At 45.5% G+C, this 15728-nt stretch overlaps 1 protein-coding gene and 1 long non-coding RNA gene across 4 annotated transcripts in view; one reads left to right on the top strand and one right to left on the bottom strand.

The window, feature by feature from the left end:
* The window catches only part of CLTCL1 (clathrin heavy chain like 1), a 38060-nt gene extending 24663 nt beyond the window's left edge, over positions 1 to 13397 (bottom strand). For all 3 annotated transcript variants that reach the window (XM_064522157.1, XM_064522158.1, XM_064522159.1), the window contains exons 1-2: positions 13255 to 13397; positions 3626 to 3833 (exon numbers count right to left, since the gene is read on the bottom strand). In XM_064522157.1, the coding sequence (XP_064378227.1) occupies positions 3626 to 3833; positions 13255 to 13296 (250 nt within the window). In that variant the 5' untranslated portion in view covers positions 13297 to 13397. The remainder of the gene's footprint in view (positions 1 to 3625; positions 3834 to 13254) is intronic.
* A 356-nt stretch (positions 13398 to 13753) lies between these two features.
* LOC112985623 (uncharacterized) lies at positions 13754 to 15242 on the top strand. The gene is made up of 3 exons (XR_003259787.2): positions 13754 to 14086; positions 14877 to 15049; positions 15165 to 15242. It is a non-coding gene; the product is annotated as an uncharacterized LOC112985623 (long non-coding RNA).
* Positions 15243 to 15728: the final 486 nt, after the last annotated feature.

Raw genomic sequence — 15728 nt, 5'->3', positions numbered from 1 at the left:
GCTTCCATCCTATTTTTGTTGAAGAGACTCCACACATAACTAGGAGACAGACTTTGTTCAACAGTAATACAACAAACGCCTATTGAAAAGGACGGAGTAAAAAGGTCAGAAAGTTTAGAGAGAGATTTGGAGCTTTAGTTCCAGTTGTTTAGATTACCATTTCATGATATGGGTAACTATACAGCAGATTTAAGCTTGACTTTAGTATTCCTTTTGACCACCAGAGAAGCTAGTAAAGGTAAACTATTAAGACTAATGCAGTTGAAACAACCCAGTGAGCCGAGCACTGAGAAAATAAAGTCTATTATTTCAGGAAATCAGAGTGATGTTTTACTTGACTGCAGACAAAACTCAGCTCTAGGAATATTGTTTTCTGTTCACAAGACATCCACTCAGACTGCTAGAGTACTGGCTTATAATGCCATTAACCCTATCCACATTTCAGAAGTGTTTTCTGTGCTAGTAATACTTCAGAAGTTCTACTGTCAAACTGCCAGATGTCCCTTCTACTGGCAATTCTTGACAGATGAAGGCTGCTGTCCACTGAGGAGTTATTTCCAAGAAATAATAATCCCAAGTTAACACAAACTTCACTGCTCTACAAGGCCTTAGTATACAGTGAAGTTATTATATTAGGCTAATTAAGCGTCAAAAGATACAAGCCAAGATTTCAGAGCTCCCACATGCAGCATTTATGTTCGCTCCCAAGAGCAACGGCCTAAACTAACCTGATCAACTAGTTCCTAGGACAGCTTGCTAGCTTTCCTGAAGTTTTCCTGAAACCAAAAGCAGCCCATTTCTGACCATCTTGCCACCTGCTGTGTACAAAGCTACTGTATCGTACAAATGCAATAAGCCCAGGCCTAACATCAGCTGTAAAGTGATAGCTGTCCAATACAGTAAATGTGCTGCTCCCACCAATTTGTCCAGCAATAGACTAGTGCAATCAAGGGACTGATATTGGAACTTGCACAACGCAGCCTCTCATCCAGAAGGCGTGCAAGAGTTTCTTCTGGAAGAGCTCTAGTCACCATCATCCTAAAGAGGGATTCCAGTGTATGCATACAGAAGCTGCTCTGGAAGTCAGTCTTCCTGAAAAGGAAGCAAGATGTCCCTAGTTTTGAAAAAATACAAGAGACTGATAGGCTCAGTGTCCTACTAAGATGAGCTGGAAGCTCATGGTACTCTAGAAATTGGAAACAGCTTTAGAAGCTTAGTCAGCCAGGTAGCACTGGATGACAGGGGCCATAGCAGTGTTACTGGTTAGGTGAGACACAGGAAATGCAAAGTTTAGAGCTCTCAACTGTAATTGAACTAGCTACAATAATTCAGTAATTTGGATAAGAGCAAGCAGAGCCTGCTATAAAGCCACAAATGGTGAGAGCAGGTGCTAAGTTTGAGTCTTCAGTATACTACAGTGCTTTCTTAGGCCAAGATGAGATAAAAAGCCAAACTTCTTACATTTTCCTGATCTCAGACTATTCTACACAGGTGGAGTCAAGTAAGCAAACTCATTTTTGAACACTGGCACAAGAATTTACATTTCAGTTCACTGGAGCATGAAGTTTCTCCATTCTGTAAAGAATGGAAGCACCCTCAAGTGCTGCATTCTCCACTTCCTCACACAGGTTGGGGAGTACTCTCAGTACAAAACGAAGCAAGAGAATCATGGGCAAAGCATAAAATTTGATACACCAGGAGAATGCCACATGCAATCCAGAAATGAAATTGTGCATACTGTATTTCAGCTTAACTCAATAACCATTTCATTTCTTGCTTGAGAGTGGGATTGTATGTTTCTTGCTCAATAATCCTCAGATTATGAGCAACTCCCAATCATGGCGCACACACTCACAACACCCAACAGTTTGGACTACTGAAGCCTCAGTCAATCAGCAGGGAAAGTCTGGAGTGACAAACTAACTTAAACCATGTCTTCAGTGCAGTTTACTGTAGTTCTAGTCATCCTGGGTAACAGCATGTTGGCTTTACTCCTCCTCTTTTCCCCACCACCCTTTAGTCATTAGGTTATGTGTACAGTAAAAGATCATTAAGTTTACAATTACCTGGCAAATTTGCATGTCAATGTGACATCACACACTTAACCACATCTGGTCAGAGGACAAGCTTATTCACTCCGCATCAGACAATACTCCTTTTGAGCAAGTCTAACACTGGCAAGAACAAAGCTAGATTGTTAGAAGCTGACGATAACCTGTTTAGTTAGTAGGTTAGTTTTAAAACAAGATGCTGATAGTTTAAGAGCTGGATAAAGTTCTGCTGGTATAGAGAATGCACTTTCCTTGCCAATAAGGTTGGTTTAAAGGGGTCCAAGATTAAGAACAGTGAATTCTAACAGATCTGGAATTGATTTTTTCATTATTACCTCTACCCATCTTCCAGATAGGGCAGTCCTTAGCAAGACATAAGCATCTTGCTGAATCGCAGTTTCAGCTGAAGTCAAACTTTAACAGATTAGTTTTCCCCTAATGTCAGTATAAGTCTGAGATCGAAGACAGCGGTTACAGGTTTTGCGACAGTTCTGAGTACAGTTATTTCTTGGACCCCTAAGTAATTTCACCATGACTTTTCACACTGAATACCACACTTAGGCAAAAATGAATAGCACACAGGGCATGCTAGTAGAGGTCTCTCATAAAAGTATTGCAACTTGCTTTTGTCTACCAACTGTACTACGATTACATACACATTACATACTATTATCATACACACACTGTTGTCCTTTACTCGGTACAGTCAATAGCCAAAGCAACCAAATAGTTAGCAACAAGCCAATGGAGAATGTTTTCACTATAGTACCAGTTGAGGATTAAGATCCCCATCTGGCTATGCAGTGAACTGTCAAATGGCTACCTTAAAGTTCAGTACTTTTTATGAGATTAGACCATTCAGTATTACTGAACATGAAATGTCAGGACAAAGTTCACTCACCATCTGTTTAGACAAGATGCAGGAAGAAAATAACATAGTCAGTAACAGATCAGTTATTGAGATTAAACACTAGAAGTCACTGATTTAAGAAAAGAGTCAGAGATGCACTAAGGATTATTCTTAGAGCTCAGGTAGCTCAGAGCCAAGGTCAACACCACAGGTAACTGATGAGCAGAGGTCTTCTATCTTCAAGAACTCATGACTGCCAAACTTAGGGTGCTGTAAGTTCAGGCTTTAGTAGCTACTGGCTATCCTTATGCCATTTTGTTGGTATCTACTAAGCTCTTCAGAGCTACAAGAAAGGGTCAAAGGACAGAGCAGAGAGTAAGAGTGGCTCTACACCTCCATTCCTCTCTGCACCAAGTATCCAGTACGTTTACAACACCTGTTTCAAGAGAAAGTACACCATGCATTGGCCTGGTCCTCACTGACGACGGGCTTGGCACTGCAGCCTCCTAAGCATTTCACACCTACTTGGAGGAAGCAAGCCATCCAAAGATTACTGAAAAACCCACTACCAGATACAGCATGCGAGTTCAGGCAAGAATTCTGATTCCACTGCACATTCTTAAAAAGTTTACACAAGCCTTAAGCTTAAGAGCCAACTTAGGCAGCAGTACAGCTAGACCGCACGGTTCATACTACAAGAATAGAAGGCTAACTCACCACTCACCTTTTAGCGCAATTACTTTAGAAGCTGGATTCATGATGGCACTTTCAGCAGAAATTGGACGTCTGATGGGTGTTGTTGGATCACTCATATCAATTATCACTACTTGTGCCTGCTCTCCCACTTTCTCCCTGATGCAGATGAACTTGTCAGATTCCATTGTTAGGGTGCTGAATCCAATATTTGCTGGGTTAATGCCCAAGTTTTGGAGCTAGAAAGAGGGAAAACAGTGCTTTATTACCCTTCTTATGTCCATCATTATGTAAAAAGTTCCAGAGTAAAATGCAAGACAGGCACATTCCCTTGGCAAGGGTGTATATTCTGGAACAATAATTTGTCTTCTAGTTCTTTGCTTTAAATCCCATCAGTAAGGAACTACAGAACACAAGTCAAAGACACCCCTAAGCTGTGTTATTCACACAAACTAAAAGGTATGACAAGAAGTATTTATTGCTTAGCATGGTACTAGTAATTTGATAGCCTATATGCTATCAGCAGCATCACTATTCCAGATTTAATATCAAATTTACCAACATTGCTAAGTATTTGATAAGTGACAGAACTACCATGTATGGCATCAGTGGGTCTTACAGAAAGGATTTATTACCCCTACGCAACCCACTCCTAGCACTGTTATGGAATGAAGTTCAAGTAGTAGGTCTCAATTCTCTAGCTTATTTTTGTTGATAAGAAAGAAAAGAGGATAACTTAGCATCTCACCTGAACCCTCATCTAGAGGGCCTTGTATCATACATAGACATCAATTCTATTCTGTTCTCCCCCAGATGGAGATTGGTATTGCAGTATTTGCATGACATTTAGGAAAGCAGTAATGCTTTGACAACTGCAGTCCAGCACTGACTGCTCCATTAACAAGACTATATCCAGGAATTAATAAGTATCAGATTAGTGCCACTTATTTTAGAGGTTTTACCCCAGCTTCTCCATTCCAATTGGTACTCTAATAGGTATACCGAGATTGTTTTGTTACGTTCGGTACAAGTTTTTTCTCAAGGAAGAGCCTCAAGATGCCAAAACAATTCAACTGGACCATTTATAAACATCCAGTTAATGAAGCAGTCTTAACCGCCTTACCTTTAAGTCCCTCCCCCCAGGCTTAAACTCTGTCTTCACTTTAGGACGAATAAAACTAAGGTAGCAATAAGGTTGCAACAGACAGATGAAGAACATCTCGCTTTATGGCCTATCTTAATTACAGAGACATCACCCAGTCTATCTTGGCTAAGGTAGAACAATATGTTCTAGCTTTACGGTCCTGTCTGAACTGAACATCAGGATATAAGCCAGCTCAGACAAAGACAAAGCTTCATCCCATTTTCACATGGAGACAACCTGTATGACTAGTACACTCCAGGAACCCTCATTTAGGCTTGAATATTTCAATTAGACACCCCTTTCCTCCTTTCATTTGAGACAGGTCTGGCACAAATCATTTCACTGGAGGCACACACTAGCCTTGAATATGTTGGAATACAGTCATAGCTTGTGTTCATACAGCATCTATGCTGCCTCTGGCTGTTCTGCTCTTATTAGCTAACAGCTACCACAGTTTGTTAACAATTACCCTCTGTTACATCAACCAAGATCCAATTTAAAGCAAAAAATTAAGTTCTGTTGTCAAATAGGAAGTATCATGGTAGTATTATGTTTCCACCCCAGAAGCCTTCAGCTTCAAGTTTCAGATAAACCTGCTAGCTGTAGTCTCCCTGAAGCATTCACAAGACAACAGAAACGATTCAAGTTATAGTGCCACCAAAATGAATCTGTTTTTTTTTGTTTGTTTGTTTGGGGGGGGGGGGGGGGGTTGAGTTGCAGCTACTTCCTGCTAACCATCCTCCCACTTTTCCTGACAGTCACAGAGGAACACTAGCACTAAGCTTAACAGAAGATTTCAGAGCCTTAGAGGAAAATGGCAGTTGGTTGTACCACTAATTCAGTTCAGCACAACTTTCAATGGCTTATTTTAAAAAGTGGACTTGTGTTCATCTTGCTTCTTAGGGTCTAATTCTTACCGGTAGAAGCTAAGAGACATGTTAAAATAGTTGCATCTCCCCTTGCCTAAGATGGCATGCCATTTAGCTTTAATAGGAGCTCAGGGATTTCTACATATTCCCTCCCCCCCCCCCCCCCCCCCGTCCCCCTGACTTTATGTCCAGTTCTTAAAACATAAGTACTTTGTATCCTAGCGTTATATGATTGAACACCAGTTATTCTATATTAAATTGAACACTCAGTTCTGTGCCACTGAGTGGGCTGGCTTAAAAGATGACTGTTCCTCATTTTCATCTTTCTGGGTTAACTTTGTTTCCATCCATTTCCAGTATCAGATTAATAGAAAGATGGCCACGAGCAAGTATCACTTTGTTTCCATTGGTCTACAGTGAGTCAGATTTACCTATACAGCATGCACCAGTTGGGCATGGATCCAAGGTACGTTTTATGTAACAGTAATTGTGACAAGCCTGAGCACCTGCTTTACGCCTCAGAGCAGTATTTTTCAAGCAAAGAAACTGTATCAGCTTCACTGAGGCTTGAGGCTTAAGAGATTAACCTGTACTGTCTTTCAGTGCACTGGAAGAGAGAGGGAGAAAAAAAGCCTGCCCTCAAGCAAACAGTCAAGTAACCACCACCAGTATCATTCCTTAGACTCCTTTCTTACTTACCACCAGTGCTTTTATACAATAGGCTAAACCCCTAGGGCAACAAGCCACATGATGGTGTCACAAACACTATTTACTGTGTTTTGATCTGGCCGATCATGGCTTGTTACAGCTTATGTAGAGCCACTCGCTAAACCATAAATTGGGTACGTAACAGATACCTAGAAGTGCTGTGTCAGAGCTGAGCCTAAGAATGCCTCAGGAATTGTTTCTGTCTGCAGTTTACCAATGGAGAACTACTCAACTCAGTAACTGCTAATCTTGACACAGCAGAGTTTCAGTAATGCAATACAAGCCAAACGCATGCATTTGTAAAGAAATGTTTACTCCTTCCCAGAAATCTCTCTCACAGTAATTGAGGCTTATTCAGTTGACTCCTCACTTTAGAAGTACTTCAGTATGAGCTAGCTAAGTATGAGGTGCATTCACGCCAAAAGATAATCCATCTTGAGTCCATCCAATCCTGAGTCCATACAGTCTGTCATAAGTTACAAAGTTCACATCACAAGAGTGGTCAAGAGATTTAACTGAAACATAGCCAAGCTCCTAAACTCGATTTAATTAATCCAAACTCAGATAATACTTTCAGAGTGCTGAAATAGAAACAAAGACTCTCCAAGGCCTTTTCCAGTTACTATGCTTTAGCTCGATATCCTCTTCAAGAGGCAGCCACTTGACACTCATTCTATACAGCGAGAATCTTGAGGCATCTGCCTACTTCAAGTTCAGCTTTAAGTCCAAGGTTATTCCCTTCAACATCTGGTCCACACTGAAATACCACATTTCTCTAGCTAGCTTCAGTAAGAGAAATAAGACCTTGCACCAAGTTCCCGTATTACAACTTAACTCCCAGTTAGAACTGTCCTAACAGCCAGCAAAGCTTTTGGAAACTATAACACTAAATGATACATGAGTATCACTGCCATCCTTGCTATTTTTAGGGGACTTGGTCACATCTTTCAAAGGCAAGATGCCAGTACTTCCTAAAGGATGTTAACACAAATACAGCAAGCCTCATAGTGAAGGAGGACAAAGCTTTGTACTTGAGTAGTCTGAAAACATTGGACTTCCTTTCATCAAGGGAGCGGTAAGTATCCTCAGAACATGTCTGGTCCTGGAATATGGAAGCAATAAAGAGGCACATTGCTCATGACTACAGATAAGAGCATGAGCAGAATCCCTTTTCCACCAGGTAAAGGAATGTTAGCCATCATTCCTACCCTGGATGGGACTTACCTGAGAAGACAGTCTTGACTACACTGTTCTAAAGAACATTCCCCCTTTCCTCATGTACAGAGTTAAGAGAACTTCAGTACAGGAGGTAGCATGCATTTAGGTATATAACTTGAAAAGCAGAAGTTTTAATACATATTAAGGGATATCAAGTAAGCTTTAACAGACTATCATAACTTGACCTAGACTTGCTCACTGCAATTAAAGTCAAATTCCAGCTTAAGGCTAAATATCGTACCGTTTTGCCAGGTAAGCACTTGAGCTATCAGTATTGCCTCAAGAAGAGAAGGTGATGCAGGTCATCACTGAAGTTTGTATACACTGACCAGAGATTTTGCAGTTTACTTTTGTAGTACAGGAAACATCAGACCTCCCACTTGCTACTGAATTCTCATTTTTAACTGTGCTTCTTAGGCTGAGAGTACTGCTTGCGTAAGTTTGCTTTCTTCAGGAAAGACTTTGCAATACTGAATCCTGCTTTTCAGAGGTGTTTACTATGAGCAGAGCCTCCTTTCATGGTTTTAGCCCACACTTCACCTTTGGCTAATCCAACATCAGAATCGCTAAGCAAGCCCGCACAGGTTACTCCAGACCTCACAGCAGAGGGAAGCACAGCATGCTGTTCTACAAGCAACACCACCTAATGCCTCCCCTAATGCCCTAATGCCTGCTCTGTATGCTTAGAGTAAAGAATTATCTTTGTTAGCCGATTCATTCGGCCTGACAGCAAAGACTTTTTGCTTCCTTGATACCTACTATTACTGCAGGTTAGATTAGATCACTGCCTACCAAATTGACTTTCAATCATTTTATAGATGCTGAGATCTTATTGACATGGTGAGTATTAACCTGAAATATATTCCTCAATTCTTAATTTGAGTGACAGCATGGAAGTCCTACCATTTAGAATAAAATACAACTGTTAACCTAAGATTTAGTAGTGACCTCTTTTCCATTCCACTTTACTGGTATAGTACCATTTGTCAAGCAATATAGTGGAGATGTTTTTACATCGGAGTTCTACTCAATATTGGGTTTTCTAGTGCAGTTCCCTTTCTGTGGAATGTGTAGTTAAGACTGATGCCAGCAGACTTCAGACTAAGCCCATTTCTCTTATGGAAAGTATTTAAGTCTAACTTATGTCTGGTTTAATACTGACACCCAAATACTTGGGACTTACATTAGCTAAGTGCTGGAGTCAGAATAATACAAAGAATTTAAGATCCCGCCACAGTTCAGTAAACTATCCTATTTCAGTTTAGTGCCTTTCAGGATCTAGTGGAAGTGTTTTCTGAGGTGATCTATTGGCTTTTTTAAGCCCATTAGAAAAGAACAGGGCTTGGACAGAGGCCATATGTATCAAGATTTTAAACCCTGCCTGCTAGAAGCGCTGTAAGCACATGTATCATTTAAGGTGCAATAAAAACCAAGAACAATACAATTTAGCTCAGAACATTTTATTTTGCTTGCATGGCTATATAAAGTTAAGTTGCAAGTTCAGTAAGGAAGTGCATATAGCTGTTGGACATCTCCTCCCAAACCTCCCCCTGCCAATCTCCTGCTGTAGTTCTTCCTGTCTTGGCAGGTGAGGGACATTAAGGCCACGTACAACAGCTGAAACGTGCAAGATCACTGGCTCATAGCTTTTCGTTGTGGTTGCAGCTACACATTCATCTTGAAAGATGCACTGAAATCTGTTCCTGTATGTCAAGTGATCACGATTAGATCATTTATTCAATGAGTCTCCCTATCACATGTGGAGTGCTCTTCAATCCAGGGAGCAAATATGGCCTTCTCAACGCTAAATAGCTGAATTAAGTCATGATATTTAGCCTTGCCTTTTTAGTATAAGTCCAAAAGGAGTCATTTCCAGCTTGAAAATATCCTGAGTGCTTTTAAATCCACATGTCTAGCCAAAACAAATCCATGAAAGCCATTACGGTTCAGGTCAGGTCAGGATTATTGCACAACAAATAGTAATTCTTGACAAGAACTCTCAAGCAGAGAGTATTCAAGTAAGATGAAAGTTGTTTTTGTCCAGAAGAACACAGAAGTAAATTTACATCCCTTTATGTTTAAAAGCAGGATACTTTAGTTTCTCAAGGCTGCACCGAGGTGCATAGACTTGCACATCAAGAGTGTAAGCCATGTACACAGGTTTTTCAGATTTTTAGATTCAGATTTAGATTTAAATTTTTCAGATTAGCTGTACTTAAAGGCCCATGTTCATTATTTAACAGAGTTGAGAACACTGTTTACAGATTCATGTGTGATATGTCTAAGGGCTGGAGCCCCCCAACCTAAGAACCTGAGACTTTAGGCAACCAACTTCTTTCTCTCAGGTTAGCAGAGACATTTGCTAGTGACAACTGAAAAAAAAAATCAAAAGTGTATGAAGACAAGCTTTTAAGAGCAAAGCTATGACTAAGTAAAAGAAGAGTTCAATTTTAATCAAGAACTTCGTTCACTAAATTCCAGTAATATTGCTTCAATTCTATGCACTAACATATTCAATCTTTTATGACATTCCCATTGTAAACTACAAACCCACTGGAAGAGTTCAGTCTGGTAAATAAATTATAATCCACTGTTCCCATAAGAATACTGAATTAGGAACCTGATTAAACTACAGTTGCTTAAGTAGCGTGTAGCAGTAGTTCATCACTATAGCAGGGCTAGCCTAGCTTGCACCTCTGCTACAGCTGGTCAGTCACTAGACACTTAGAGATAAAATACAAGCCCTTACCTTATTCCCTCCCCCACTGCCTCTTGTTATAGAGCTTGATTTAACTAAGATACCCTTTGTCAAAAGAGCAAGTGAGGTGCAAGTTCTTTTTGGATTCCGGAAGACTCCTGACTACAGATGTGTCACATCTGAAAACAACTCTTCAATTGCATTGAGTGGAGCTAAACAAATGGTAAGACTTAAGTTCATTCACAGCTTGACTACTGGCCCGTCAAGACCTGACTATCTTTCTTTTACTACAGTTATTCTCCCTCTCTCAGCTTGTATGATCGTATAGGAGCTGGATGTACAAGCTACAGTAACTTCCAATTTCACCTGCACTGCAGTTGGCAGTCACTCTTCCCGCACAGGCTTAAGAAGCTGCAGTTCACTCAGAAGAACAATCAACATAAAGCAAAATGAGCTTCACGAGAAGAGCAAACAGTCTACTTAATCCCTACTACTCCTCCAATCCCACATGGACCAAGATGGCTGTTTCACTTCACACTTGTTTATCCACTTCCAGCTAGAAACAGCAGGAGAGAAGAGTTCAGTATTTAGTGCTACAGCTACTTCTCTGGAGAGCACTTTCTGCAACGCCTGAATTCCCCTCCTGCTAAAGGATGTACAACCGTCGCCTGGAACACGCTGAACTGAAGTGAAATAACGCTCTGCCAGCAGCAGGCTGAATCTGGAACGGCGTGATTACAGAGTTAACAGCTATTCTAACTACTTAAAGCCACATTAAAATGGCTACAGGTACAAACAGTACACTTTGCCTTAAACTGCAGAGGTTTACTATAGGATCACTGATCTATAGCACAATTGTAATAAATTGCATCTTTTTGGTTTTCACATCCTAAAGCAGTGTAGTAGATCTGTCATACTACTCATTTTAAGTATGACAGTTTAACGGTAGCCAAGCTAATTTCTTGGAAGGAATCTGGCAAAAGAGATTAAGCTGATAAAGCTAAACTTGGGAAATAGCGAAGTGTTTAGGAACAAGAGTGAAGGCCTCACCTTCTCATAATCAAACTCCCTGCTAGCCAAGAATAAGCAGTACGTATCATTTATTCATGACTCTAGATATTTACAACACATAATATTAAGTTGGAGCTGATAAGTGTACCGCAGCTATCCAGCCAGAGCAAACAGTACCAGTTCCCACATTCCTTCTGATTTCCCTCCCCATTCCTCCCGCCATGTAGAGACAAAAGCAGAAGCAACACTGAGGAGGCGAACCACATTCCTCTTCCCAGCTACTAATCTCAGTTTCTCATTAACAGAGTACTATTTGGGAGCTACTGCACTCAGATGGCGGGGGGGGTGGGGGGGGGGAAGTAAACCCTAAAGAACAGTTTGGCCCCCCACATTAGTGGCAGGGGTCCCAAAATAACCCCCGATTCTCTATAACGCAGCCTCCACACTGGGAGGCAAGTCCCTCGAGTACAGGTTTACTCCTTCCAAAAAGATCAAGTTCTCCTAAGAGCAAAAGCAGGTGGTGGCAAAAATAGAGCCTGACTTCAGTACAGCTCCCTTAAAAAGCTGCTAGCCCCCCACCCAAAACAGAAGGGGTACACCAGTAAGTACTATCATGCTAGCACTGACAGTGTTTTGAGTCAGACAATGCTAGCCAGCATAGAAATGTATGGTCACCTAACATGCAAAGCAGCAAGTTGTACCTAAGGCATTTTACGTGTGATGTTCTCATCCTTACTGCAAAGGCCAAACAGTCAGCAGGATTGGCTGTTTGCTGGTTTACACTGTAATAACTAGATACGGCTAAGAGTGACAACAGAAATGCTCTGACCTCATGTTTCTGACATGGATAGATATGCTGTAGCCCTTCAGAGCTCATTTTCACCCCTCCTCCCCCAGAAAACAAAAACAAACAAAACACCCACTGCTATGCTGGACAGCAAGAAACGCAGTAGTTCTTTTTCACTATATTAAATTCTTTTCACTCATGATAACTGTGAGGAAGCAGGTGTGCGTGCGCCCTTGGGCACAACGATCAGATGTTTTGGGAACTCACTTGTCCTATCCTTGTTTTTCAGGCCAGGGCATCCTCCAGAGTGACCAAAACAGTTCTTACAGTCAAGCACAGAAAAATGCTTCCCAGAAGGAGCTGGAACTGGCAGTAACCATTTCCCAGGTCAAAAATGCTTGAAGCGGCACAAAGTCCACCCCGATGGATGGATGCACAGTTCATATTTTGAAATGGATGCCTGATTTGACAGAAAGGGGCGGTGCAGAGACAGAGGGATGACTTGCCAACTCCACTTCCTGTTCTCTCATTCATTTAGCAAATTCCTTTAATTCCTGCCTCAAACTGCACGTTCGGGGACAGCTATTCGCACCCGATTTACAACCTCCCCGCCACCCGCTCGCAAGGGAACAGATAAACCGGTTTGCCTGCGGTGGATCCATTAGCCATGGATCTTTTCCAGCGCTGGCATGATACTTCCTCACAGGCTATTAAGAACAAAACCGTGTCATTTTTAGAGAGAGGGTTTTTTAAAAAAAGAAATACGTATGTATGTGTGTATGCGTAGTTTTCTGGACTGAGGCGCAGCGGCCGGGCAGCCCCCGAGCCCCCCCGGCTGCTCGCCCCTCGCCGCGGCCGAGGCTCCCGGGAAGCCCCGCGACGGCGCCCGGCCCCCGCGCTGCCCGCGCCCCCCGGAGCGACGGCGGGGCCGGGGCCGCCCAGCAACACGGGGCCGCCGCCCCCCCCCCGGCCCGGCCCGGCCCGGCGGGAGCCCCGCGGGCGGCGAGTGACTCTGCACAAATCGCGGCCGCTCCGCGCGGCGATGAATGGGGGCGGCCGCCGCGGCGAGGAGGGGCCCGGCGGCAGCGGCAGCAGCCCGGCGGCGCGGCACCCCCCGCCCCGCCCCGCTGCCGCCCCCGGCCCGGCCGCGGCCCCCCGCCCGCGCTGAGGGAGGGGGAGGCCGGGGGAGCGCGGCCCCGTCCCCGCGCCGCCGCCCGCTGCTCACCTGGAAATGCTCCTGGAAGCGAATGGGCAGGATCTGGGCCATGGCGGGGGGCGAGCTCCGCGCGGCGGGGCGCGGGGCGGCGGGGCCGGCGGCGGCAGCAGGGCAGGCGCCGCAGCACCCCACACGGCGGCGGGCGGGGAGGGAGGGAGGGGAGGGGAGGGGAGGGGAGGGGAGGGGAGGCAGGGCGGGCGGCGGCGCAGGCGCGGTGCCCTCGCTCGGGGATGGCGCTCCGCCGCGCTCGCCTCCCCTCACTGCGCGGCGGCGGGATCACTCCGCACCTCCCCTGCCTGACAGGGTCTCCTCAAATAGTCCCTCCCCGCCGCCTTCCCCCCCCCGCCCCACGCTCCCCGCCGCCTTTCCCGCCCCCGCTCTCGCCGGCTCCGCAGAGGGCGGGGGCAGCTCCCCGCCACGAGGCTCCCGAGGGCAGGGGGCGACCCGCCCCCCCGGCTGCGGCGACGGGGGGGGGGGGTGTGTCAAGCCCAGGTATCCCTCCGCAGCCGCCGCGGGGGTCACGTGGTCTCCCCTCTCCCCCCGCGGGCCCGGGCAGCGGGTGGGCGCCGCGGCCCCTCCCGGCGCGGCTCCCCCCGGTCCCGGCTCCGCGGCTCCCCCCGCGGCCTTGCGGGCGCCGAGGGCCGGCAGCAGGCCCGTCCCTGCGCCGCGGGGCCGGCCCGCCTCGAGGCCCCCCTGCGTGTCGGGGCCGGGGGGGCCGCGGCCCCTGTCAGCGGTGGCCGGGCCGTTCGGCGCCGCCGCGCCCGGGGGCGGCTGGGTGCTGGCCGGGGGCTCGCCCGGCCGCGCGGGGCCTCCAGCTGGGAGCACGGGCAGCGCTGGGAAGGTGACGGGGGGCCGCGAAGCGGGGGGTGCAGCGTGGCAGCCGTGCGCCCACGGGTTTTGCTGCCCTCGCTCCGAGCTGGCCCGTGGGCATCGCGGGGGGGGGGGGGGGGGGAGGGCAGCGTTATCGCTGTTACATCGCTCCTAAATTACAGTAATCAATTTTTACCCTTCGCGATGGAAACTGATTGCCGCAGTGCTGCCAGCTCCAGCGGTTTTAGCTCGAGCTTCGTGTTATTTAGATTCGCCCGGAAAGCCCAGCTCTGGGAGTCACGAGGTTACAGGAGACTCTCTGATTTAATTTTTTTTTAATGAGTTTCTCGTGCTGCGGGTTGCAAAGAGAAGCTGAGCAAGGGACCCCTGAAGACTCAAAACCAGAAGGCAGATTAAAACAATTCCAAATATATTACGATTTAAAACCTCATTATTTTTACTTAACCTCATTCATTTTTCATACACGGCGCTGGGAGCTGCCAGCACCGGGTTAGATTTCCCAGGGGAGCTGTGGGCGCGCGGGGTGGGGATGCGCTCTGCCGGAGCGTGTGGTCCCGGGCTGCAGGCTCGGGGTCCCTTTGCCGCGCGTGGGAGACGCGAAGGGCTGCGGATGGGACTGGGGAAACCCCGACCGGCCCCAGCGAGTGGGTGGTGGAAAGTGCCGGGACTGCAGTGTTGCTGAAGCCCCATCCCACGGGAAATCAGGGTGCCTGACTCCCCGGAGCATTCACACAGGAGGTAGGCACCAAGGTCTGCTCTCTCAAAAGCAAAAAAACCCACAGCTTTTTTCTTTAACCCAGGTCTCAGTAGCGGTTTGAGGAACATCTACACCATAGGTTTGTGCATAGCCCTTCGTTTACCGTGGGTTCCCTGTCGCAGCTTCTGAACCAAGGCAAGTCAAACGCGATGCAGAGACATCAGGAGGGGCATCAGTGGGACACCAGGACGTGATCAGACATCAGCCCGTTTTGGTGTAATAAACTTGTTCTGTGTTTTTACCCCCGTCCAGCTGTCCTCCCTCACAGTCGCTTTATGCATGCTAATTAGTTAAAGCTCTAACTGCTAATTTTTGTTCTCTAATTTTATAGCTAACTAGCCCTGTTTAAAGAAGCTGAGCCACAGACTTCCATCACCTATTTCACAAATAAAGCAGGACCTTTAAGTAATATACATTTGCAGAATCTATATTTTTGTATTACATTTGTATTTTAAAGAAATTTGTAACAAAGGAAATAGACAACAGGTTTGTCTTCGAGACACACATTTTTATTAGCAAGGATTACAAGCGCATGAAAATCACTGTGCTGTAGGCAATCGTTCTTAATAGTTCGGCACTGAACTGCTGGCAGATACCAGCGAGATCACTGGCTGAGGGGAGCAAGACTCTTTTCAAGTATAATTAGAATTAAAGGTCTCTAGTATTTCTTCAATCCATTTTTAATAAAATGATGCTTCATGCTCACACCTAGCCGGCCAAATCCTGCCGGTTACAACATCCCGTCCTTTCTGTAGTTAGAAAGGCGTCTCGCTGTTCGTGTAAATGTGCTCTGCCGCGTTTTTGGCCGCTCAGGTCTTTCTCCTCACTCGTACCTTCTTTGGGCTGTTTTGTGCCTAAACATCTGTTCTTATCAGCACCTTGCGTTGTCGATCGC

This window comes from Dromaius novaehollandiae, chromosome 17 (assembly GCF_036370855.1).
Source record: "Dromaius novaehollandiae isolate bDroNov1 chromosome 17, bDroNov1.hap1, whole genome shotgun sequence".
Taxonomy (NCBI): domain Eukaryota; kingdom Metazoa; phylum Chordata; class Aves; order Casuariiformes; family Dromaiidae; genus Dromaius; species Dromaius novaehollandiae.
This window is presented reverse-complemented; position numbering and strand designations above follow the sequence as displayed.